This window comes from Capricornis sumatraensis, chromosome 2 (assembly GCF_032405125.1).
Source record: "Capricornis sumatraensis isolate serow.1 chromosome 2, serow.2, whole genome shotgun sequence".
Classification (NCBI taxonomy): Eukaryota; Metazoa; Chordata; class Mammalia; order Artiodactyla; family Bovidae; genus Capricornis; species Capricornis sumatraensis.
In genome coordinates, this window is record NC_091070.1 from 174,136,554 (window position 1) to 174,162,938 (window position 26,385).

General features: G+C 36.2%; 1 protein-coding gene across 1 annotated transcript in view; it reads left to right on the forward strand.

The window, feature by feature from the left end:
* Positions 1–26,385, forward strand: part of NEGR1 (neuronal growth regulator 1) — a 988,401-nt gene that overhangs the window by 678,556 nt on the left and 283,460 nt on the right. The window contains exon 4 of the mRNA XM_068964426.1: positions 16,203–16,334. Within this exon, the coding sequence (XP_068820527.1) occupies positions 16,203–16,334 (132 nt within the window). The remainder of the gene's footprint in view (positions 1–16,202; positions 16,335–26,385) is intronic.

Below are 26,385 nucleotides of genomic sequence, written 5' to 3' on the forward strand. Positions count from 1 at the left end.
TCTCTTAGTTTCTGGGGAAAATGAGCCTCAGACCACCAAATATTAAGGCCAGAAGAATAGTCACAAAACCCAAAATGTGAGATGGCAGTTAGAAAGGATCTGCTTGGGCTGTATTGAGTGAATACGATGTAAGCTCTGTGTGTGTGTGTGTGTGTGTGTGTGTGCATTCAGTTGTGTCTGACTTTTTGAGACCCCATTGACTATAGCCCATCAGGTTCCTCTGTCCATGGCATTTTCCCAGCAAGAATACCGAGTGGGTTGCCAGTTTCTCCTCCAGGGGATCTTCCTGACCCAGGAATCAAACCTGAATCTCTTGCATTGGCAGGCAGATTCTTTACCACTGAGCCACATGGGAAGTCTGTAGGCTTTGGGGAGAAGAAAAAAATTAAGTTATGAGCTCACACAACAGAATACTTACCTCTTAAATACAAACACTCTAGGCATTAAATGACATGTCATAAATTTAATCTTATATTTACTAATGTTTTTATCAATAAACATTTTTGTTTTAATTTTATTGCAATTTTGCATAGGACTTTATGCGTTTTCTCATAGTCAATGCTCATAATGACTCTATGAGATACATATTGTCTTCTTTGTTTATATAAGGAAACTGACCCCAAGAGAGGTTAAAACCATTACCCCAAATCACACAAAATCCTATAAATCTACTCTGAAGTTCATATTTTATTTTTATCTATTATTGTTATATAATCTCTCTTTTTTTCTAACAAGTACATCCATATGAACACATTTATTTATTTTTTCCTATAATTATTATTAAGTATAGTGGATTTACAGTGTTGTGTCAGTTTTTGATGCACAGCAAAGTGGTTCAGTCATACATATACATGTATATATTATTTTTCATATTCTTTTCCATTATGGTTTGTTACAGTATATTGAATATAGTTCCTCATGCTATAAAGTAGGGCCTTGTTGTTTACCTGTTTTATATATAGTACTGTTTATCTACTAATCCCAAACTCCCATTTTGTCCTTTCTACATCCTCTTTCCATTTTGATAACCATAAATTCATTATCTATGTCTGTGAGTCTGTTTCTCTTCCATAATTTAGTTAATTTGTGCCATATTTTAGAGTCCTGCTGCTGCTGCTGCTAAGTCGCTTCAGTCGTGTCCGACTCTGTGCGACCCCATAGACGGCAGCCCACCAGGCTTCGCCGTCCCTGGGATTCTCCAGGCAAGAACACTGGAGTGGGTTGCCATTTCCTTTTCCAATGCATGAAAGTGAAAAAGGAAAGTGAAGTCACTCAGTCGTGTCTGACTCTTCGCGAGTCCACATAGAGGTAATATAATATGATATTTCTCTTTCTTTGCCTGACTTCAGCTAGTATGATAATCTCTTGGTCCATCTATCTTGCCAATAATGGCATTATTTCATTCTGTTTTGTGGCTGAGTAGTATTCCATTTGTACATATACCATATCTTCTCCACCCATTCATTTGTCAATGGACATTTAAATGACTTCCATGTTTGACTATTCTAAATAGTACTTCTATGAACATCAGAGTGCATATATCTTTTTGAACTAGAATGTTCTCCAAATATATGCTCAGGAATAAGATTACTGGGTCATATAGTAATTCTATATTTTAGTTTTCTGAAGGACATCCACACTGTTGTCCACAGTGCCTATACCAACCTACATTCCCACCAACGCAATAGGAGGGTTCCATTTTCTCCACATTCTCTTTAGCTTTTGTTACTTGTAGACTTTTTAATGATGGTAATTCCAGACCTCAATAAGGTGGTACCTCATTATAATTTTGATTCAGTTCAGTACACTTACTCAGTCATGTCTGACTCTTTGCAACCCCTTGTACTGCAGTACGCAAGGCCTCCCTATCCATCACCAGCTCCCAGAGTTTACTCAAACTCATGTCCATTGAATCAGTGATTCCATCCAACCATCTCATCCTCTGTTATTCCTTTCTCCTCCCACCTTTGGTTTTCCCAGCATCAGGGTCTTTTCAAATGACTCACTTCTTCACATCAGATGGCCAAAGTGTTGAAGTTGCAGCTTCAGCATTAGTCCTTCCAGTGAATATTCAGAACTGATTTATTTTAGGAGGGACTGGTTGGATCTCCTTGAAGTCCAAGAGACTGTCAAGAGTCTTCTCCAACACCACCATTCAAAAGCATCAATTCTTTGGCACTCGGCTTTCTTTATAGTCCAACACTCACATCCATATATGACTACTGGAAAAATCATAGCTTTGACTAGAGGGGCCTTTTTTGGCAAAACAATGTCTCTGATTTTTAATATGCTGTCTACGTTGGTCATAACTTTCCTTCCAAGGAACAAGCATCTCTTAATTCCATGGCTGCAGTTACCATCTGCAGTGATTTTGAAGCCCAAGAAAAATAAATTCTGTCACTGTTTCCACCTTTTCCCCATCTATTTCCCATGAAGTAATTGGACCAGATGCCATGATCTTCACTTTCTGAATGTTGAGCTTTAAGCCAACTTTTTCACTCTCCTTTCACTTTCATCAAGAGACTCTTTAGTTCTTTGTTTTCTTCCATAAGGGACATGTCATCTGCATATCTGAGGTTATCAATATTTTTCCCAGCAATCTTGATTCCAGCTTGTGCTTCTTCCAGCCCAGCATTTCTCATGATGTACTCTGCATATAAGTTAAATAAGCAGGGTGACAACATACAGCCTTGACGTACTCCTTTCCCTATTTGGAACCAGTCTGTTGTTACATGTCCAGTTCTACTGTTGCTTCCTGACTGCATACAGATTTTTCAAGAGGTAGTCAGGTGGTCTGGTATTCCCATCTCTTTCAGAATTTTCCACAGTTTATTGTGATCCACACAGTCAAAGGCTTTGGCATAGTCAATAAAGCAGAAATAGACATTTTTCTGGAACTCTATGGCTTTTTTGATGATCCAGTGGATGTTGGCAATTTGATCTCTTGTTCCTCTGCCTTTTCTAAAACCTGCTTGAACATCTGGAAGTTCACGGTTCACGTATTATTGAAGTCTGGCTTGGAGAATTTTGAGCATTATTTTACTAGCATGTGAGGTGAGTTTGAGCATTCTTTGACATTGCCTTTCTTTGGGATTGGAATGAACACTGACCTTTTCTAGTCCTCTGGCTATTTCTGAGTTTTCCAACTTTGCTGGCATATTGAGTGCAGCATTTCACAGGATCATCTTTTAGGATATGATATAGTTCAACTGGAATTCCATCATCTCCACTAGCTTTGTTCATAGTGATGCTTTCTAAGGACCACTTGACTTTGCATTCCAGGATGTCTGTCTCTAGGTGAGTGATCATACTATCATGATTACCTGTGTCATGAAAATATTTTTTGTACAGTTCTTCTGTGTATTCTTGCCACCTCTTCTTAGTGTTGCAGCCATGATATTAAAAGACACTTACTCCTTGGAAGGAAAGTTATGTCCAACCTAAACAGGATATTGAAAAGCAGAGACATTACTTTGTCAACAAAGGTCTGTCTAGTCAAGGCTTTTGTTTTGCCAGTGGTCATGTATGGATGTGAGAGTTGGACTGTGATGAAAGCTGAGTGCCAAAGAATTGATGCTTTTGAGCTGTGGTGTTGGAGAAGACTCTTGAGAGTCCCTTGGACTGCAAGGAGATCCAACCAGTCCATTCTGAAGGAGATCAATACTGGGATTTCTTTGGAAGGAATGATGCTAAAGCTGAAACTCCAGTACTTTGGCCACCTCATGCGAATAGTTGACTCATTTGAAAAGACCCTGATTCTGGAAAAGATTCAGGGCAGGAGGAGAAGGGGATGACAGAGGATAAGATGGTTGGATGGCATCGCCAACTCAATGGACATGGGTTTGGGTTGACTCCGGGAGTTGGTGGGAGTTGATGGACAGGGAGGCTTGGTGTGCTGCAGTTCATAGGGTCACAAAGAGTTCGACACAACTGAACAACTGAACTGAGCTTCTAAATATCTTCTGCTTCTTTTAGGTCCATACGATTTCTGTCCTTTATTGTGCCCATTGTCTCATGAAATGTTCCCTTGGTATCTCTAATTTTCTTGAAGAGATCTCTAGTATTTCCCATTCTATTGTTTTCCTCCATTTTTTTGCACTGATCACTGAGGAAGGCTTTCTTATCTCTCCTTGCTATTCTTTGAGAATCTGCATTCATATGGGTTTATCTTTCCTTTTCTCCTTTGCTTTTCTCTTCTCTTCTTTTCACAGCTATTTGTAAGGCCTCCTCAGACAGCTATTTTGATTTTTTATGTTTCTTTCTTGGGGATATTCTTGATCCCTGCCTCCTGTACAGTATCATGAACCTCTCTCTGTAGTTCTTCAGGTGCTTTGTCTATCAGTTCTAATCCTGAATCTATTTGTCACTTCCACTGTATGCTGCTGCTAAGTCACTTCAGTTGTGTCCGACTCTGTGCATCCCCGTACATAATCATAAGGAATTTGATTTAGGTCTTACCTGAATGTTCCTTACTTTCTTTAATTTATGTCTGAATTTGGCAATAAGGAGTTCACCATCTGGCCACAGTCAGCCCCCGGTCTTGTTTTTGCTGACTATATAGAGCTTTTCCATCTTTGGCTGCAAAGAATATAATCAATCTGTTTTCTGTATTGACCATCTGATGAAGTCCATGTGTAGAGTCTTCTCTTTTGATTAGCATTTCTCTAATATTTAGCAATGTTGAGCATCTTTTCATGTGCCTATTGGTCATTAGTGTTTCCTTTAGAAATGTATGTTTAAGTCTTCTGTCCATGGTTCAACTGGGTTGTTTGTTTTCTGTTGTTGTTTGTATGAGCTGTTTATAGATTTTGGAAATTAAACCCTTCTTGGTTGCTTCATTTACAAATATTTTCTCACATTTTTAAGCTGTCTTTTCATTTGGTTTACGATTCCCTTTGCTGTACAAAAGCTTATAATTCTGATTTAGGCCCTTTTTCTTTATTTTTTGCTTTAATTTCTATTGCCTTGGAAGACTGACCTAAGAAAACCTTGGTGCAATTTATGTCAGAGAATGTTTGCCTATGTTCTCCTCTAGGAATTTTTTGGTGTCATGTGTTATATTTAATCTTTAAGCCATTTGGAATTAGTTTGTTTTTTTGTGTGCCATGAGGGTGTGTTTTAGCTTGACTGACGTACATGTAGATGTCCAGCTTCCCCAAAACCACTTACTGAAGAGAATGTCTTTTCTCTATTGTTATGTTCTTATATCCTTTGTCAAAGATTAATTGACTGTGGTGTGTGAGTTTATTTTTGGGGTCTCTATTCTGGTCCATTGATCCATATGTCTTTTTATACTAGTACCACACAGCTTTGATTACTGCAGGTGTGTAGTATTGATACAAACACATTTAGAATTAACTATTGTCATATGTCTATTTCCTCAAGATGCTAAATGACTTTTAGATGCCTCAACAAGGTAAATTATTTGAAAGTTATCTGATGACCTCAAGATGGTGTCATAATTATTGCAACATTCCTGTTAGGCACCATGCTGCTTTTTTTTCTGTTTGCTCAGCAAATATTTTTGCTTTTAGCAAAGTAAGATCCAAAGGATCTATCATAATATCTAATAGAAAACCATCTAATTTATTTATTTTAATACAGTTCTTCTTATTTGTATGTAATATAGCTTTTTTCAGATAATTTCACCTTTATATTCTTATTTATGATGTTCACATATTATTACTTAATGATCCTCAAAACATGCTAGGTATAGAGAAATCAAAAATATAGTTTCCTTTATTTTGGTTTTAAATTATCTAGTGGCCTAGAGAAAAGAAGGAAGAGGGAAACAAACAATGTATACAATCATGTATCATAATATCAATGCAAATTAGAATGTCAAAAGTAAGAGCTTTTCCTAGTACTAAGATACACAGTGATTTTTTCCCAGGGATCTTCAGTAAGTGGACACATCAATTACAGCAGTAGGACCACAGTAACTTTTCTGATAAAACTATAATGGAAAATTTCATATGGTCATTCTTATAATGGCTCTCAAATACTGGTATGATAACACTAAAGCAAAGTTTGGTAAAGGAAATTTTAACGGGAACCATAATAAAATAATGAAAGAGGACAGTCTAATATGTTGGCTTATTCTGAAAAGAAGAAAAAATTAAACAGCCGAAGAAATGAATGAATTCCCTTCAAGTAATCCCTTATCAATGCTATTCCTCTATGTGAACTTGTGATAATAGAAATCAGACTTCCATTCTCTAGCCAGACCCTGGAGTACAGAGTGTATTATTCAGAGGGCCTTGGGTCACAAAGCTAATGTAATAGGATGCTAAAAGGAACCTTCAGCTGAAATCCTAAGGCAACAGATAGCAGAGTGAGTTGTAATTCACATCACTGCTGCAGAACTTCTCAAATATGTTCACCATGAACTGACGGATACTCCTAAAACTCCCCTTCCCTCTAGGACTGAAAGGATTGGGAAAGAATTTTTCATGTGTTTTCCTTAGGACAGAGCTGTGTTATAGGCCCCATTTCATCACCAGCATTTGGCATTGTCTTTTTTATTTGGGTCATTTTATTGAGTATGTAACTGTATGTTACATATCAATATGCTTCGTCTATTAATTTACACAAAGTAAATAACCACTCTTAGGTATCATAAAATTCTATGAGGTGAAGTCGCTCAGTCGTGTCCGACTCTTTGCAACCCTGTGGACTGTAACCTACTAGGCTTCTCCATCCATGGGATTCTCCAGGCAAGAATACTGGAGTGGATTGCCATTTCCTTCGCCAAGGGATCTTCCCGACCCAGGGATTGAACCCAGGTCTCCCACATTGGAGGCAGACGCTTTAACCTCTGAGCCAGGTTTTAACAAATACATCTACATGTGTTCACCACCACAATCAAGATACAAAACAGTTAAAGGACTCTAAGAAATTCTTTCATGATGCTCTTCTATAGTCAACCAGCTTTTCCATCTCCAACCCCTGTCAAAAACTGATCTAGTCTTTACATCTATAGTAATATGGAATGTTATACAAATGAACTCATACATGTAGCCTTTTGGGTCTATTTTCTTCCATTTAGTAAAATGTATTTGAGATTAACCCATGTTTTATATATATATATATATATATATATATATATATATATATATAAACATCTTTCATTTTATAAATAATTTTATTGACAGATGTTATTGCATTATAGGGATGTACCACAATTTGTTTCTTCATTCACTATTTAAAGGACCATTGGGTTTCACTTTTACTAATTGCCAATAAAGTCAACATACACATTGTATACAGGTTTCTGTGTAAATGTAAATTTCTCTAGGAGTAAAATTGTTAGGTAACATGGTAAATGCATGCTTAATTTTATAGGAAAGTGACAAACTTTTTCAAAGGGACAGTGCCATTTCACATTCTACCAGTAATATAGATGAGCTCCAAGTACTCTGCTTTCTACCATCACTAATTAGTGTTGTTTTGCATGTGTTTTTGTGTGTGTGTGTTTCCCATTTTAATACATATACAATGAAATCTCATTTTGGTTTTGATTTTCCTAACTTTCATAATGACTAATGATGTTTATTGGAACTTCCCTGGTCATTCAGTGATAAAGAATCTGCCTGCGATAGAGGAGAAATAGGTGATGCGGGTTCAATCTCTAGGTCAGGAATATCCCCTGGAAGAGGGCATGGCAACCCACTTTAGTATTCTTGCTAGGAAAGTCCCATAGACAGAAGAGCCTGGTGGGCTACAGTCAAGGGGTCAAAAAGTGTTGGACATGACTGAAGTGACTGAGCACTGATGTTTATCACCTTTTGACATATCTATTTAATAATTGATTTTCTTGAAAAAAAAGTCATCTATTTAAATCTCTTGTTCATTTCTTTATTAAGTTGTATATTTTTATTGAGCTTTGAGAGTTCCTTATGTATGCTTGATATAAGTCCTTTGTCCAATATGATTCAGAAAGTTTTATCCTGTTATATGGCTTGACTTTCTATTTAATTAATGGTGTGTTTTATAAAGCAAAGTTTTGTTTAATTTTGATGAAATCCAATTTATCCATATCTTCTTATATGTCTTGTGTTTTAGATGTCATATCTAAGAACCTTCAGCCCAAAACAAATTTTTCCCCTTGTTTTCTCCTAAAATATTTATAGCTTTATGATTCACATTAAAGTCAATGATGATTGTTGAGTTAATTTATATATAAGGTGTAAGCTTTGGGTCAGAGTGGACAACCTTGCCTTGACCCTCATTTTAGGGGAAAAGCATTAACATTTACATCATTAAGTATGAGGTTAGATGTAAGGTTTTCACATAAGTTTTTGTCACGTTGAGAAGTTTCCTTCAATCCTAAGTTTTCTGAAACATTATCTTGAATGAATGTTGAATGCTTTCAATGATTTACCTGCATTTAGAGATAATGTAGATTGTTGTTGTTCTTGATAAAACAAATTATATTATTTGATATTCCAGTTGTATCACCAGCCTTTCAATTCTGGGATAAAGCATACTTAATAATGGTATATTATCATTTTTATATGTCACTGGGTTTGTTTACTAAGATGTTGTTAAAATATTTTTGTGCTTACATTTATGTTTTTTTGCTCTTTTGTTGCCATTAGTTTTGATACTGAGGTAATGTAAGTTACAAAATGATCTGGGGAATTATCTTTCTCCTCCATTTTCAGAAAGACTTTGTATAAATCTGGCATTATTTCTTTTTTAAAATTGTACTAAACATGATTCTGGAATTTTCCATGTGGGAACTTTTAAGTTATAAATTGAACTTCTTAGGGCTTCCCTAGTGGCTCAGCTAGTAAAAAATCTGCTGTGATGTGGGAGACCTGGGTTCGATCCCTAGGCTGGGAAGATCCCCTGGAGAAGGGAATGGCCATCCTGGGGCCTGGAGAATTGCATGGACTGTATAGCCCGTGGGGTCACAAAGAGTCAGACATGACTGAGCGACTTTCACTTTTAATTTATTGTAATTGAAATAGATGGAGAAACAGTGGAAACAGTGTCAGACTTTATTTATTTGGGCTCCAGAATCACTGCAGATGGTGATTGCAGCCATGAAATTAAAAGACGCTTACTCCTTGGAAGAAAAGTTATGACCAACCTAGATAGCATATTCAAAAGCAGAGACTTTACTTTGCCGACTAAGGTCCGTCTAGTCAAGGCTATGGTTTTTCCAGTAGTCATGTATGGATGTGAGAGTTGGACTGTGAAGAAGGCTGAGGGCTGAAGAATTGATGCTTTTGAACTGTGGTGTTGGAGAAGACTCTTGAGAGTCCCTTGGGCTGCATGGAGATCCAACCAGTCCATTCTGAAGGAGATCAACCCTGGGATTTCTTTGGAAGGAATGATGCTAAAGCTGAAACTCCAGTACTTTGGCCATGCGACTCATTGGAAAAGACTCTGATGCTGGGAGGGATTTGGGTCAGGAGGAGAAGGGGACAACAGAGGATGAGATGGCTGGATGGTATCACTGACTCGATGGACATGAGTCTGAGTGAACTCCGGGAGTTGGTGATGGACAGGAAGGCCTGGCGCGCTGCGATTCATGGGGTCACAAAGAGTCGGACGTGACTGAGCGACTGAACTGAACTGAACTGAACTGAATATGTATTGAATATTCAGATTTTCTATTTCTTCTAAGTCAGTTTTGAGATTTGTGTCTTTCCAGCTATTTGTCCATTTAATCTAAATTCTTGAGTTATATGTTAGGGAGTTTTTCTTCATATTTGCTTAGTAGCTATTCAGTTTTTCTTATGACTGTAGCAATATCCTCTCTTTCACCTCTGATATCGATAATTTGTGTTATCTTTCTATTTTTTATCAGCCTGGCCAAGCTTTTCCCACTTCAGTGATCTTCTAAAAGACTGACTTTTGGTTTCATTGATTTTATCTATTGACTGTCTGTTTTTAATTTTACTGATTTCTGATTTTTATTATTTCCACAAGGTCTGTTTAATTTAGGTTTCATTTGTTCTTCTTTTTCTAGCTTCTTAAGATAGAAGCTTATAGGACTGAGACTAGACTTTTATTCATTTTTGTGGTGTTCCATTGTCTTTTGGCTTATGTACTTCAGACAGGTGCAACAAATATTTATTTCTCTTTCTTGACATGTAATGTTTATTTTGTCTCTGGATGCTTTTTAAATTTTCTCTTTCTCTTTGGTTTTCAGCAAGTTGATTATATTGTGCTTTTGAGTGATTTTTATTTGTGTTTATCCTGATTGGTGATTATTAACTTCATTTATCTGAAGTTTTATTGTATATGCCAAATTTGGAAAAAAAAAATACCTCCTTTATTTCTTCAAATATTTTTTCTCTCCCCTTTAGGGGACTCAGTTATCCATATATGAGAGAAATTTATACTTTCCATATATCACTGAGGCTCTGTTGGTTTAAAGATTTGTTTGGTTATTTGTACTCTTTTCTCCATCTGCTTCAGTTTAGATAAATACCTCAAAATGCTCGGATAAATACTTTAAAGTTTAATGAAGTTTTTTCTCAGTATCTAGACTTCCAATTAATTTAAATCAATATTTCATTTGAGATATTTTATATTCCTATGTTAATAATTTTGATTTTTAAATATTTTCCATTCCTTTTTTTCATTATACTTCTGCAGAGTGCTAATATGTATATATAATATTATAATATTACATATTAGCAGTTTGTGGAAATATATATATATATATATTCCTATGATATATCAGTATTCTAAACACTTTACTTGCATTAACCCTCTTAATCCTCACAACAACCATACATATGAGGCATATGTTACTATCCTCACACATCATATTTGAGTAAACTATTGGTCAAATACCTTGTATCAGGTCACAGAGCTTGTAAATGACAGAGTTGACATTTGAAGCCATATAGACTAGTTCTAGAACCCTCATCCCTAACCACTCAATATGGTAAAATGCATAGAGGAGATACTTACATAAATATGCTGGTAGACAACAAGATGACAGAAAATCATTACAATCATAAATGTAAGTGAAGCATTCAAAGAGTGTTTTAAAATTCAGTTCCAGAGAACTATTTAGTAATAAATGGCTATGAGACCCTAAAAAATAATATTCCTGCAGGGCAGCCTTGAAAAATGGGTTGACTGTTTCTGAGCAAGCGTTTTGGAAAATTACTGAAATGACTGCAAAGCAGAATGCAGTCATTGGCACATCTGAGTATATGCTTTCAGAGATAAGTAACTGAGACGTAGGGGCTCCTAGGAGAGGTTTGAGAATTTATTTAGGAGGTAAAATTGACAGGACACAGTGACTGATGGTTTATGAACTAAGACAAAAGGTGCTGTCAAAGTTAATGCTAAGATTTGTGGCTTGAGCAACTGGGTGATAATCAGATCACTCACTGAGACTTGGAACTCAGGGGGAGTCTCAAGTATGGCAGGAAAGTTAAGTTTAGTTTTGGTGATTTGATTCTGAGATGCCTGTGAGACATCCAAAGGGAGATGTCCAGCTGAATAATTGTGCCTAAAATTCAGGACACAGATATAAGTTAAACAGATCAATCAGATACTAATCAGCATGTGGATAATAATGGAATGAAAATGAGTGAACAAGATCCCTTGAATTTTGGAAAATGTACTGAATGAAGAAAAAAGGAGATCATAGGACAGAAGCAATATTTGGGAGATGTGAAGGATTTTGAAACAGTGAAAAAGTTAGAGAGATGAGAGGAAAATTAGTGAAGGATAATGTGCTAGAAGGACTTCCCAGGTGGCCTGAGTGGTAAAGGACCTACCTGACAATGCAGCAGACATAAGAGACAGGGGTATGATCCCTGGGTCCAGAAGATCCCCTGGAGGAGGGCCTGGGAACCCACTCCAGTATTCATCTCTGGAGAATCCCATGGACAGAGAAGCCTGGCAGGATACAGCACATAGAGTCACAAAGAATTGGATACCACTAACGAATCGAACTGAGCACACACCCAGTGTACTAGAAATGAAGAGAAAAGAAACATTTTTTCAAATGTTTTTTGCAAACATATTAGCACTTTGTAGAAATATGATGTTGTTACTAATAATTTCACATGCTTTTCCAAATCATAAAGCCAAATCTAGATATCATTTAGTGGCCAATATAGGACTGCAAGGAGACCCAACCAGTCCCTTCTAAAGGAGATCAGTCCTGTGTGTTCTTTGGAAGGACTGATGCTAAAGCTGAAACTCCAGTACTTTGGCCACCTCATCCGAAGAGTTAACTCATTGGAAAAGACTCTGATGCCAGGAGGGATTGGAGGCAGGAGGAGAAGGGGACGACAGAGGATGAGATGGCTGGATGGCATCACCAACTCGATGGACATGAGTTTGGGTGAACTCCAGGAGTTGGTGATGGACAGGGAAGCCTGGCATGCTGCAATTCATGGGGTCGCAAAGAGTTGGACACAACTGAGCGACTGAAATAAACTGAACTGAACTGATAGAACTCTTTCTGGCCAGATTCTTATCAGAAATCAGTATGAGAGTGATATTATAAAGCATAGCTGCATACTATTTCTAAGCTTTCCTTTTGAAGAGGGTAATAATAGTGGCATGACTGAAAGCTTGTGGAATTTCTTCAGTTCTCTATATTCTGGAGAAGCGTCTACACATGTCTAGAAGACATTTAACACACAGGAAAACTATTGTTTAGATTACAGGCAATACTTAGCTTTTTTTCTTCAATATTGTATTTAAAGTTTTTGTTAGTCTTTATAATCTTAAAAAAAGATCTATGACAGCTACACAGTCTGTTCTCACCACTGCCGTCACTGTGCTGTCAAGAAGTCGGTAAGGATGATAACTCTTTAAAGTTCTTTCCCTTCCTCTTGGCTGAAAGAAAACTGACAACTTCTTTGAATATGGGCATTCACTTTAGATTCTTTGTGCACTACCCTTATAGGATTTTATTAATTCTTGAATCAATATATGCATTTACTTATTCAATAAATATTTACCAAGTGTATACTGTTTCAAGTACTATGCTGGAGCTAGGAACACAGAGACAACAAAACAGGAATTGTTTGTACTCATGATGAATGGCAAAACCCATATGCAGAAGAAGTCAGAATAGTTTATAGCTCGCTAATATTTATAATGGGTACCCTAAGAAATAAAAATACTCCATAATTTTTAATACATCTTCAGATTTATAACGACTACCCTAGGATAGTACATCAACATCATAAACATTGTGAAGTCTTGGCAGTGGTAAGGATTCCAAGTCACTATATCCCTTCAGCCTTGGTCTTTCCCCTCCATTTGTGGGAAAACTTGAGTTAGATTGCGTGAACTGAAATGTTAATCTTTGCATTTCAGTGTACTATGCCAAATTCTCTCACCTTGCTAGGAGAGTGATGGAAATAGAGAGAGACCCTGACGTGTATCTAAGGACAAGTTTGGTTTCCTTGACTCTAAAACTAAGGTAAAGAATTATGACTCAGGAAAACTGAGGATAACAAAAGCCAGAGAGACAACCAAGTAAATTATTAACAACCAGTATACTCCAGGGTATAAATTCTAGGCAAAACAACTGCAAGTTTCAAATTTGGAATTCAAGCATGGCTAGATTAGACTGAGAAAAGAGCAAGATGAGTTCAGGATGGAAACAGAACTGTATTTGTATAAAAACAAGAGAATACTTAGAGCACACTTTTGGGAAGAGCTGATGCATAGTAAATGGAATTAATGGAGTAGATTAAAGTCTCAGGAATCTAGTAAGGAAAATTAAGATGCTGGCCATACACTTATGCTTCTTTTTATTAATGTCATTTTATCGATAGCTAGTATTGGCAGTATTGCCCATTCACTGGCTGCAATGCATAAATATCTTTTGATATAATTCTGGTAGTTGTAAATTCGTTCAATAGATTTAAATGGTGTTCTCCAGAGTTGAATGAAATTTTATCATACAACTTCTTTAGTTGCTGTCAATCTTTCCAAATATGTCATTTAACCATTTAGGAGAGAAAAAAAATGCTCCTTTTTATATTTCAGAAACCTATTTTTCCCTTTTTTATTATACTTTTTATTTCCCATAGACATACAAATCTAATGTATTTCTTTAAAAAATTGCATACATTAATACACATCATATTTAATGATTTATTTATCAAAAACATGCATTTTAGCGGGTAACGCTTCTTAAAATTATATCAGTACACAAAAATGGAAATATGCATGTAACATTTTCAGATACGCATTTCTTGTTGTTTTCTTTTGGCCACACTAGGCAGCTAGTGGGATCTTATTTTCCCAAGCAAGGATGGGATGTATGTCCCTACAGTGGAAAAGTGGAGTTAGTCCTAACCACTGGACCACCAGGGAATTCCCCATGTAAAAATTTTTTGAACAGTGATTATAATTTAAAAGCTATATCATTATTATGACATATATGTATCTGTATATTATATATATTATATACTCTATAATATACTATAAAATCACATTATAACACAAAGTTACTAATTTTCTGCTGTTCTAAACAATTATAGTTTGTGATCATTTATGTGCAGCTTTCTATTTCTTTGGTCCTATGAGGTTTTTCTTCTCATTCCCAGTCATTTAAAAAAAATTAAATATATTTATTATTTGATTGAAGGATGATTGCTTTACAGAATTGTGCTGGTTTCTGTCAAACCTTAACATGAATTAGCCATAGGTATACATATGTCCCCTCCCTCTTGAGCCACCCTCTCATCTCCCTTCCCATCCCACTCCTATTGAAAATAGGTTTAACCCTTATAAAGTTTGCTTTTACAAGTTTTCACAACATTTTACCTTTTCACGTGTGATGATAGGCTTCATTTTATACTGCCTAATGAGATTATTTAATTCTGATATAGGATATCAATTTTCCCCATACTTTAATTTCTGTTTAATATCCCCCTTCATAATCCATCATATTTTAAAATTCTTAGATGTGAATAAGGATTTTGTCCTCCCTATATTTCAATAGTTTTTACAGACACATTTAAGCCTAGATTATCTTCATTGTATAGGTGAAAAATAAGAGAAACAGAAGGAAACAATAGAAAATCAATATTACATTAATGAATTGTAGTCAGATAAAGGAACTAGGTTGAGCAAAGAAATGATTATAAAATCAGATTTTAAGCATATGAATTTGAAGACAATTGCTTCTTTTATAAGCTCGCCTCTGTATACCTGCAATAGCTTATCAACTGATTATCATCTCAGAAGTATAACTCTCCTCAACCTACAAGCTGTGATTGGCCAGATAAATGGAGAAATGACTTAATCATATAAATTCTAAACACTGCAGATTATAGGGCTTCCCAGGTGCTGCTGGTGGTAAAGAACCCACCAGCCAATGCAGGAGACATGAGGGTTCAGCCCCTGGGTCGGGGAGATCCCCTGGAGGACGGCATGCCAACCCGCTCCAGTATTCTTGCCTGGAGAATCCCATGGACAGAGGAGCCTGGTAAGCTCCAGTCCATAGGGTCGCAAAGAGTCAGAGCTGGAAACAACTGAAGCAACTTAGCATGCACACACTCCTGCTGTAGCTTCAGTTGTGTCTGACTCTGTGCGACCCCATAGATGGCAGCCCACCAGGCTCCGCTGTCCCTGGGATTCTCCAGGCAAGAACACTGGAGTGGGTTGCCGTTTCCTTCTCTGTGGATTATATATAGTGTACCTTCCTTCAAAACCTTAATAAATATGAACACTGAAATATGGCAATGTTTTAATACATCTCCATACTTTATTAAGCCATCTAGCTTGAAACCTTGTGAATGAGTGTGAGATTTCCCCAAAAGAGAAGTAACATTTAGTTAGGTTAGATGTCAAGTTGCTAGCTTACACTATATAAAAGTCAATATGTACCAAGTCATATTACTGAATTTGCTCTACACTGCTAGGAGGTTGTTGAACTCAATTACAGAAATGTGCAGAGCTTGATTTGATGTGTGAGGAGGTTAGGAGACCACAATCAATTAAAAAGAACACATGTATATCCTGTTCTGGGGAAACAGTTGTTTTAGTATCCCTTGTTCAGTTTCTGCTTTTTTCTCTGACTTTACCTCTGAACATAAGAGAACAAAAGGTTTAATAATTCCCCAGTTTCTTTTGAAATTATTTTGTCAGCAATATCTAATAGGAAGACATGTGATTGTTGTTTTACTTGAATGAAGCCTCAGGCAGATACAATTAAACACACTGTACTTTTTAAAATTTTTCTCGTGTAGCAAAACCATTTGAAAACGGACAATATTTGGACATCTACGGAATTACAAGGGACCAGGCTGGAGAATATGAATGCAGTGCAGAAAATGATGTGTCATTCCCAGATGTGAAAAAAGTGAAAGTTGTCGTAAACTGTAAGTTGTATCACCTTTTATTAAAAAATTTCAAAGGGAAGATTAAACACCTGGAAAATACTGTCTGAAGCTTATGTTGCTAGTTTTTAAGAGGAAATCTATTGATAAACAGTACCTTTTGGCAGTGCAAATGTTTGCCTGTTAGGATATTGATTGAATTGTTTGGGTAACATCAATTGCCCCAAGTATCCTACAATAATTCAGTTTAATGTGTAGATGGCAATGTTTTCAATATCCTAAACTGTGGTATCCTTATCTCTGAAGCATCCTGGACTCATGGGGTTGTCTTCATTCACATGGGTTTCACTTGAAGTGTATTCTGATTAAATTTAAATGTGGAATTCCAGAAGCATGCTGTTTTATACTTAAAGAGAAAAACTGTTACTATGATATTCCTATCATTTGAGTATTTAATTCTATTTGGCTTGGACAATATTGAGAAAATGAAGAAATGATTTTTCCATGAACCTCATTACTAAGAAGTTAGATTATTAAGTGATACTTGCAGAACAATCAATGTAATTATGTTACACCCTTCCTCTAAATGCACTTCAAAACACTGATGACAGACATTTTTTCATTAATAGCTTATTTCATGTATTATGATCTCAACAGTAGTGACTGAAATAGTTTTTACTTTTCAAAGATACTCCCTTAGTCTTTCTCTCAAAATTGTTCACATTGTTTGACTTATTCTAATTGAGTATTTTTTTACTAAAAGTGTTTTCAAGCTACAACTTTCAATTTTTTTCTCACATTTATAAATCTTTCTCTATGCAGCCAATGTTAATAATGAATACATAGAATTGTACCATAGATCAGAAGAAAATTTTCCAAATAGATCCCCAGATGCTAACACTAAGCATTTTTCATATATTTAATCTCAATTTTATGGGTCAAAAGTATCTATCAAAACACACTCAGTAGTTGAGTATTGCCAGGGCAAATTATTGCCATCAACTAACATTTGTCAGTGGCTAAACGATACATTTGGTGTTGACTCATTGAAAAAGACCCTGATGCTGGGAGAGATTGAATGCAGGAGGAGAAGGGGATGACAGAGGATGAGATGGTTGGATAGCATCACCTACTCAATGGACATGAGTTTGAGCAAACTCTGGGAGATGGTGAGGGACAGAGAAGCCTGGCATGGGGTGGCAAAGAGTTGGACATGACTGAGTGACTGAACAACTGAGCAAATGTGCATAAGGCCAGAATGAGGCAGTTTCTAGAGCAGAGTTCCTTATATAATATTCTGAAACAAACTTCAGAAGAGTTGCCCAAAAGCTTACTAGAAATGGAAAATCTGTGTCCCACCAGGCCTACTGAATAAAAATCTTTAGGGTATGTGGCCTGGAAATATGCATTTATGATAAATTTCCATTAAATCTTAGGGCTCTTATTGCAGTGAGTTACTGCTCACCATTCTAGAACTCTCTAAAATAAGAGTTAATAAATATTATTTACTCAAATAAAAATTTCTGATTATTTTATCACTAGCCATGCTTATCTGAACATGAGTGTACAGATTTTATTGTTGTGGGGATTGAGAGAAGAGGTAAGAAATAGGACTAAAAGCAGGTAATACTTTTAGCAATGAGGCCTAAGAAAAGAGAAAGCAGAGCCAATCTGTCAAACAAGCAAGACACCCAGCCTGACAATGCAGCCTCCTCTCATCTCCTAGAATAAATGTATCTCTACAGTGGTATCTCCCATGGGGATACAGTTGAAAACCAGCTGCCATATGGATTTACATGGGCCTATTCTCCATGTATAATCCACTTGTGTGCATGTTCACACTTTTGTTTCTATCCTTTTTACCTCTCTGACTTTAGTTCATTGTCACTAATTATTTAATTTGATTTTTGGTTTTTTGTTTTTGTTTTGTATTTTATTCTGGACAAGTTGGTACTTTAGACTGATACAGTTCAGGTAAGGATGCAGAAATATGGAAAGAAATTGAATTGAGAGAAAGACTGACCAGTGAGTTATCATCTGAAGGATTTGTGTAGAGAAAAGCGTCCTTATATAAAACAGAAGGACAGAAATTAGGGAGACAGATGTCAAGAACTGTGAGGGATCTGCCACAATTTCACAAATGCTGACAGAAGACAGAGACAAAGGGCAATTTATCACTCATAGAAATAGCAATAGCCAGAGTATTGTCATTTTCTTATGTCAGTTCCCCAAGTCCCAGTTACTGCAAGGTGATATGATGAGGGTTAAGAGAAATCTATACACACAGTAGGTTTATGTCATAGCTGAGGTTCCTTGGGCTTAGGAACTCAATTTTTTCCATATATAATGGCAGCAAGCAAACCAGCCCTTTGCCACAGAGGGAGAAATTATCTTTATGATACTGGACCATAAACAAACCTGCCCTTTGCTCCATGGAGAGAACCACTTCTATCTTCCAAGACTGTTCGCTATACAAACATCCTTGAAAAGATTGTCAAGAACAAAAGCTGTCAGTGCCTCTGCTCACAAGATGTGCAGAAACACGGGAGACCCCTGGAAGATTGCCTTCAAACACAAAATGGGAGGAGGACAGTTTGAAGCATAGCCTCGAGACATTCCATCAGTTGACAAGGGTGCTTCAGTGGCTTTTGTAGGGCTTCAGACATCTCAAACAGGTAGAAAGGAAAGCGTTGTTAACCAACTTTAACTTGAGAAGGAAAATCAGAAGGAAAAAGAGGAAAGTGAAACAAAAAGTTAAGGATGTGTTTATTATAGTTGTAATACAGACTGTTTTATAAGAACTAATTTCAGCTGAAGTATAATCATAAGTGGAAATATTGGTACTGACATAATATTAAAAATATTAAGAAAGTGAATTCAACAGGACTTTTTACATGGATTTAAATGTTCAATGTTTACTGTTGCTTCTCAAACTATGCCTTTGGTAGCTAACATTTTCTTAAATGTGCCATGAAGAACTGAATACTGATCGATCAGTTAAATTTACGTCTCTTGAATAAATATTTTGTGTTTGATTAGATTTCTGGTCATGCCCTAAATTTTGCCTTAATTTGGAGTAATTTTGTCACATGTATACCAGTGATATATAGCCATGTAGGTGTGTGAGTGTAAGTGTATATGTTTCTGGTTTTGAGGAAATTTGAACAGTATTAATTTTGTGAATTCACCCCTTTCAAAGTCAGAAACTGAGCACTATCCGTGGGTTTTACTGATTTCCCAAAGGAAATTAGCCAAAGCCTACTGAACAAACTTCAGTTTGTCAAAGCCCAAAATTGCGCAGAGTGCTCTGTAGCCAGCATGCAACTTCGTGTCCCCTGATAATCTGAAGATTCCCTGAAGACAGAATTACACCAGGTTCAAGGCAGCCCTCTTTTCATGGTTATTAATCAATATTGATTGCGCATATAAAATTGCAGTAGCTTTGTGAATAACTTGAAGAGAAACTTTGTCCCTGTTCCCAAATGAGGTTCAAGATGGAACATAATAAATTTTCATAAGCTCTGGTACATTCAGTTATGCAGTACAATTTGAGGAAGAGATTTATGTTCCCTCTAATTTAGAAATATGTAATATGTTAGTATTCATCTAATACATCTGTCTCATTTACTACATATAGGCACATGTATATTTCTCGTACCTACAGCAAATAATATTCACCACATACTTTGTACTCATAGCACTTTCATGTGGGTTTCTATTGAATTAAACAACATTTTAATAAAATGATTAGTATATTTAACTTATTTTGTATAGATTGGACTATTTTGTTGATCAAATAACCACATTTTGAGGTATTTACAGAAATCTAAAGAATAAATTTGTTTATTTACATATAAGTTCATTTTGAGTTATTTATTAAAATTGTAAGATTTTGTATAAAGCTTTGTTTCTGGGTAGGGAGATTTTGTATATGATTATTCTCCTGTTTTTCTCTGTATATTCTTTTATCCATTTGTATATGAATATAGTATATTCATGATTTACAATATACTATAGCTGTAACAAATATATGAATATGTACATTTCTTTATATTTGCTTATGTATGTGTATACACACATCTACAAACAATTGGATAAGAAACATATATACATACTTCTATGTATTGGACTTTCCATGTGTCTTGGTGGTAAAGAATCCACCTGCCAATGCAGGAGATGTGGGTTCAATCCCTGGGTCAGGAAGATCCCCTGGAGAAGGAAATGGCAACCCACTCCAGTATTCTTGCCTGGGAAATCCCACAGACAGAGGGGACTGGCGGGCTAGAGTCCATGAAGTTGCAAAAAGTCGGACGCAACTTAGTGACTAAACAACAACATATGTATTACATATAAAATATGTAACTATGTACATATATTTCTCATCAATTAAAAAAACTCAAAAGAAATCATGACATTTATCATAAATAGACCTTAAGAGATTAATACTCATACACATAAGAAGAAAGAAAAAACCAGTGGATTAGCTAAGCCAAAGGGAGCTAGTGGATTCAGTTTGGACAGATTCTCTGTTTTATCTGCATTTGCATTCCAACCCTGGAAGTGGCCTAGAGGATACTAGTTCCATAATTTTTATTGTTAATTAAAGTAGAAAAATGAATATCCATAAAGCCCATGGATACAATTAAATTTGGATAATGAGAAACCAGGGTCTAAAACATCAGCAAAGCTGATTCATGGAAGTCAAATCTAGAATCTAGAAAATGTAGATTATATTGTAGACTAATCAAGATCTCCATAGGGAAGCAGAATCTCAGATATTAGAAATCAGGAAATCTTGCAAAACCTAGCCCTTCAAAACGAAAGCTGCTGGTAAAAAGGGCAGGGTTCTCTGATCTTGTGACAAGTTGTTTTCTACTTCTTTGTATGCACTTTTTCAATTGAGAGTAACTCTTTTAGAGCTCCCCAGAGACTCCGAGGTAAAGAATCTGCCTGCAATGCAGGAAACATGGAAGAGGCCTGTTTGACCCCTGGGTGGGGAAGATCCCCTGAAGAGGAATGGTAATCCACTCCAGTATTCTTGCTGGAAAAATCCCATGGACAGAGGAGCCTGACAGGCTACAGTCCATAGGGTTCCAAAGAGTCAAATACTACTGAGCGACTAAACACACACACTTTTAGAAATTCAGGCCTTATAGTCAGGTATAACTGATTTGAACCCTTGTTATATAATTTACTGAACTTTGAGATCTTGGGAAACCGCTTTAACTTTCTGAGTCTCAATTTCCAATTCTGTGAATTTGGAGCAATCATAGATAATTTTCAAGGTTTGGGTAAAGATTAAATGAGATGATACGATATACATACAGTACCTATCACAGTGTCTGGCCCACTGTTAACAACTGAAAAAATATATTATCTCTCTTTGCATGAATTTACTCTAGAATGTAAGCTCTGTGTCATAAAGGATTTTCATTTCCTTTCTATAATAATATGTTCCTGTCACATAGAGCAGAACCAGATTTATAGGAGGCACTCAAAAAATAGTCAACAGGTGAACTCTTTTAAAGATTAGCACAACGCTAATCTTTAAAAGAGTTTAGATAAAACAGGAAAGAGATATCAGGTTTGTTCCAAAATTATATATATTTTTCTCCCAGACAATAAGACTAACTTATTTCTGATACCATTTTTTTAACCAAAATTATCAGGTGGAGTCAGTATAGATAGATTGCCATTTATATGGTGCTTTCACCCAGAGAAAAGCTTAATTCTATTTTTTACAGATAAGAAAATTAAAGTTCAATGAGATTAAAATTATTAATAGCACCCTGATTTTTAAGAAGAAAAAGACATGAAGAAAGAAGGTACTAATTAACCAGAAAAAAATATAGTCAACTAGTTTAAGGTAAAAAGAGGTCTGGACGTTATTTCAATTTTCACTCATGTCAGTAAGATTTATATATTGATCATTGTGTTGGGAATCAGAAATTATTTTGCACACATAATATCCAATAAAATAGAATTCATTAATTCTTCCTGTGGTCAAAAGGTAAAGATACTTTTGAGTGCACTGTGAGCTAAGATTTTATCCAGTAAATCACAGGCACATATTTGTGCATTATTTTGCATCTGATATATATTCATTTATGCAAATATAAACTGTATCTTCCAATATAACTAGCTCCAAACATGTGAAATAGAATGTACCAATTAGTATAACTTAGTACAATTGTATCAAAGCCTGAAATGAGGGGCCACCAGGAAGAGAGAAGAAGAGTACTCTGAGGAAATGACCACTTTTCTTAGGCTGTTCATAAAGTTTTCTCCAAAACTTTGGGCAAGTTAGATATACATGCCCTGTATAAAACTAGAAGAATGGCAGGTGACAAATATATACTTTAAATACAGAGAAAAACTCAGCATTCAGAGTTGGAATTGGACAAAGAAACTATCATAGGACCAGAAGAAAAATGAGCATCATTTGTATTCACAATTATCACTTAAGCTTTTGTTTCTGTGCCATTTTGTGCCCCTACCTTAACTTTCCCTTTTTTTCATCTTTCACATGGCTTATAATTTAAGCTACTCTCTTGTTTTTAAATGTCTTGATAAGCTAATTAACACCTGGAACAACTCAGGACATAAAAAACACATTTGTTTTTTCATCTAAAAAAGTACTAGTTCATATGACATTTACAGAATAATGAAGCACTTTAGTAAATCTACATTTATCTATGTATTTATTTACCTACTTACTTATTGCTTACTGTGACACTATCAAGGTCTTGGGACCAGGGATATGAGTCTTCAATCAGTTCAGTATCTAGGAGAGAAAAAAAAATAAGAAACATGAAGTTGTAATAAATGCTGGCAAGTGCTTTGACAACCCATTCATAACGTGCTAGCCGAGGGTATCAGAAAGATGCCTTTGGGTATCAATGAAAGCTTCCAAAAGGCCTTGGCCTTGATGATGTCTGAAGGATAAAACTGAATTTGATAGGTACTCAAAAAAGATTAAAAAAAAAAAAAGTCCTGTGTTGTGAAGATCCCCTGGAAAAGGGAAAGTCTGCCCACTCCAGTGTTCTGGCCTAGAGAATTCCATGGACTGTATAGTCCATGGTGTGGCAAAGAGTCAGACATGACTGAGTATGAGACTTTCTTTCTTTTCAGAAAAAGGAAATAAAGGAAACGGTGGTCTCCCTAACAGAAACAGAAGCATTTGCTTAACCCCATAGGAATTAGGGAGCATGGCTCTGCTTGATCTGTCAGACTGCCATGAGCTGGACGAGACCAGAAAGGGAAACAGAAAGAAGGGTGGGGGTGGGTAGTAGAGAGGAAGCAGTCGCAGATTCAATGCAAGTTTGTGAATTTTCATAGGCCGTCATCGATCCAGTGTTTCACAATCAAAGAAGAATAACTTTGAGATCATAAAACTATTCAGAGATACATCTGAATATTAAAGAAATGTATTTAAATATTTTTTTCTACATACATGGATGGTACTTGAAAGACTTCTGTTTTGTCATGGCAAGGACAAAGGAGAGAATTAAAATGATAACAAGAACAACTGCGTCTAAGAGAGATGTGAAGAGCTAACAAATTTGAAGGAAAATCCCTATAGATATTGAACACGGAATATTACAAACATATGATAATCACTCAGAAAACATATTTTTAAATAAAGCATTTTTCTCAATCAACATAAACATCTCCAAATTAAATCTTTTCACCTTGGGACTTTCATGGTTTAACAATTACAGATTTAATTCTATGGTTAATATAATCCCTTATTTGAAGCAAAACTGTGTTATTAAACATGCAGCTAAGGCATGCATGATTTCTTCTATTGAGGGCAACATAATTGGTCCTTTGTTTTAAATCTAAGACTTACACTTCAGTTAATGACTAGGGTGCAAAGCTATTTTTACTTAATGTGTTTGCTACCCAATTTAACTTTAATCTATTCTTCCATACATTTACTGAGGTTTTGAAAGGGTCTTTAGTGTTAAGGGTCTATGAGTGATCATTGACCCAGTTGTTCATAGAAAGTCAAAATGCATCTTCAGTGACCAGATGGCCAAATTTTTATTATTCCTAGTTTTTTTTTTAATTTCCTAAAAATGAGAGATGAAACTATTTTCTCACTTTAGTACATAAGCAAAAATTTGTGCTCAATGACAATGACTGTTGTGTTTGTTTTTGGTTCTTCCTATATTAGCATTTGTCCCTTTAGAAAAAAGATACATATCAAGTATTAGATATAATACAGATTGACAATTAGAGATTGACTATCAACTATCAGTAAGAAGGCAATTTCTAACAGATTGAAAAAGCTTTAGGTTGAAAATGATTCCAACCAAACTGAAGAAAAGTGGTAAAGTCAAAAAAAGAAATACCAAATATTAATATATGTCACACACTTGTTTGTGTTTATGCTTCTGTAATATTGTTCTCATCCAGATCCATGCTCTAGTAAGCTGCCCAAGGGTCAAAATCTGAGAATTGCAAGGTGGCTCCTTCTGAATGTATTTTTCAAACTGATCTTGGAACTTGAAACCTTGCACAAACAGGCAACTTATAAACCTGTATTTAAGTCCAACTTTATCATCAAACTTTCTCAGTAAGCATATGTATCAAGCAAGATAATTTATGGAGCTGAATTCTTTATAACTGAACACTTGAGAGCAACACAGAATTAATCTTCTTGAATCTTTTCTGTATCATCATCATTAAACTTCACAAGAATTCTTAAGTTGTCTGTGTCTGCTATTGCACATGTATGCATGCTTTGTGTTCAGTTCAGTTCAGTTGCTAAGTCGTGTCTGACTTTTTGCAAGCCTATGGACTGCAGCACGCCAGGGTTCCCTGTCCATCACAAACTCCCAGAGCTTACTCAAACTCATGTCCATTGAGTCGGTGATGCCATCCAACCATCTCATCCTCTGTCATCCCCTTCTCCTCCCGCCTTCAGTCTTTCCCAGCATCAGGATCTTTTCAGATGAGTCAGTTCTTCACATCAGGTGGCCAAAGTATTGGAATTTTAGCTTCAGCATCAGTCCTTCCAATGAATATTCAAGACTGATTTCCTTTAGGATGTACTGGTTTGATCTCCTTGCAGTTCAAGGGACTCTCAAGAGTCTTCTCAAATACCACAGTTCAAAAGGATCAATTCTTTGATGCTCAGCTTTCTTTATAGTCCAACCCTAACATCCATACATGACTACTAGAAAAACCATAGCTTTGACTAGATGGGCCTTTGTTGGCAAAGTAATGTCTCTGCTTTTTAATATGCTGGCTATGTTGGTCATAACTTTTCTTCCAAGGAGCAAGTGTCTTTTAATTTCATGGCTACAGTCATCATCTGCAGTCATTTTGGAGCTCTTGGACTGTGAAGAAGGCTGAGCGCCGAAGAATTGATGCTTTTGAACTGTGGTGTTGGAGAAGACTTGAGAGTCCCTTGGACTGCATGGAGATCCAACCAGTCCATTCTGAAGGAGATCAGATCTGGGATTTCTTTGGAAGGAATGATGCTAAAGCTGAAACTCCAGTACTTTGGCCACCTCATGTGAAGAGTTGACTCATTGGAAAAGACTTTGATGCTGGGAGGGATTGGGGGCAGGAGGAGAAGGGGACGACAGAGGATGAGATGGCTGGATGGCATTGCACGACTCAATGGACGTGAGTCTAAGTGAACTCCGGGAGTTGGTGATGGACAGGGAGGCCTGGCTGCTGTGATTCATGGGGTTGCAAAGAGTTGGACACGACTGAGCGACTGAACTGAACTAAGCTGAAAATAAAGTCTGCCACTGTTTCCACTATTTTCCCATCTATTTGCCATGAAGTGATGGGACCAGATGTCATGACCTTAGTTTTTCTGAATGTTGAATTTTAAGCCAGCATTGTCATTCTCCTCTTTCATTTTCATCAAGAGGCTGTTTAGTTCTTCTTCTCTTTCTGCCATAAGGGTGGTATCATCTGCATATCTCAATTTACTAATATTTCTCCTGGCAATCTTGATTCCAGCTTGTGCTTTCTCCAGCCCAGCGTTTCTCATCATGTACTCTGTGTTTGAGTTTTAAAACTGTTGCTTCTTGACCTGCATAGATATTTCTCAGGAGGCAGGTCAGGTAAA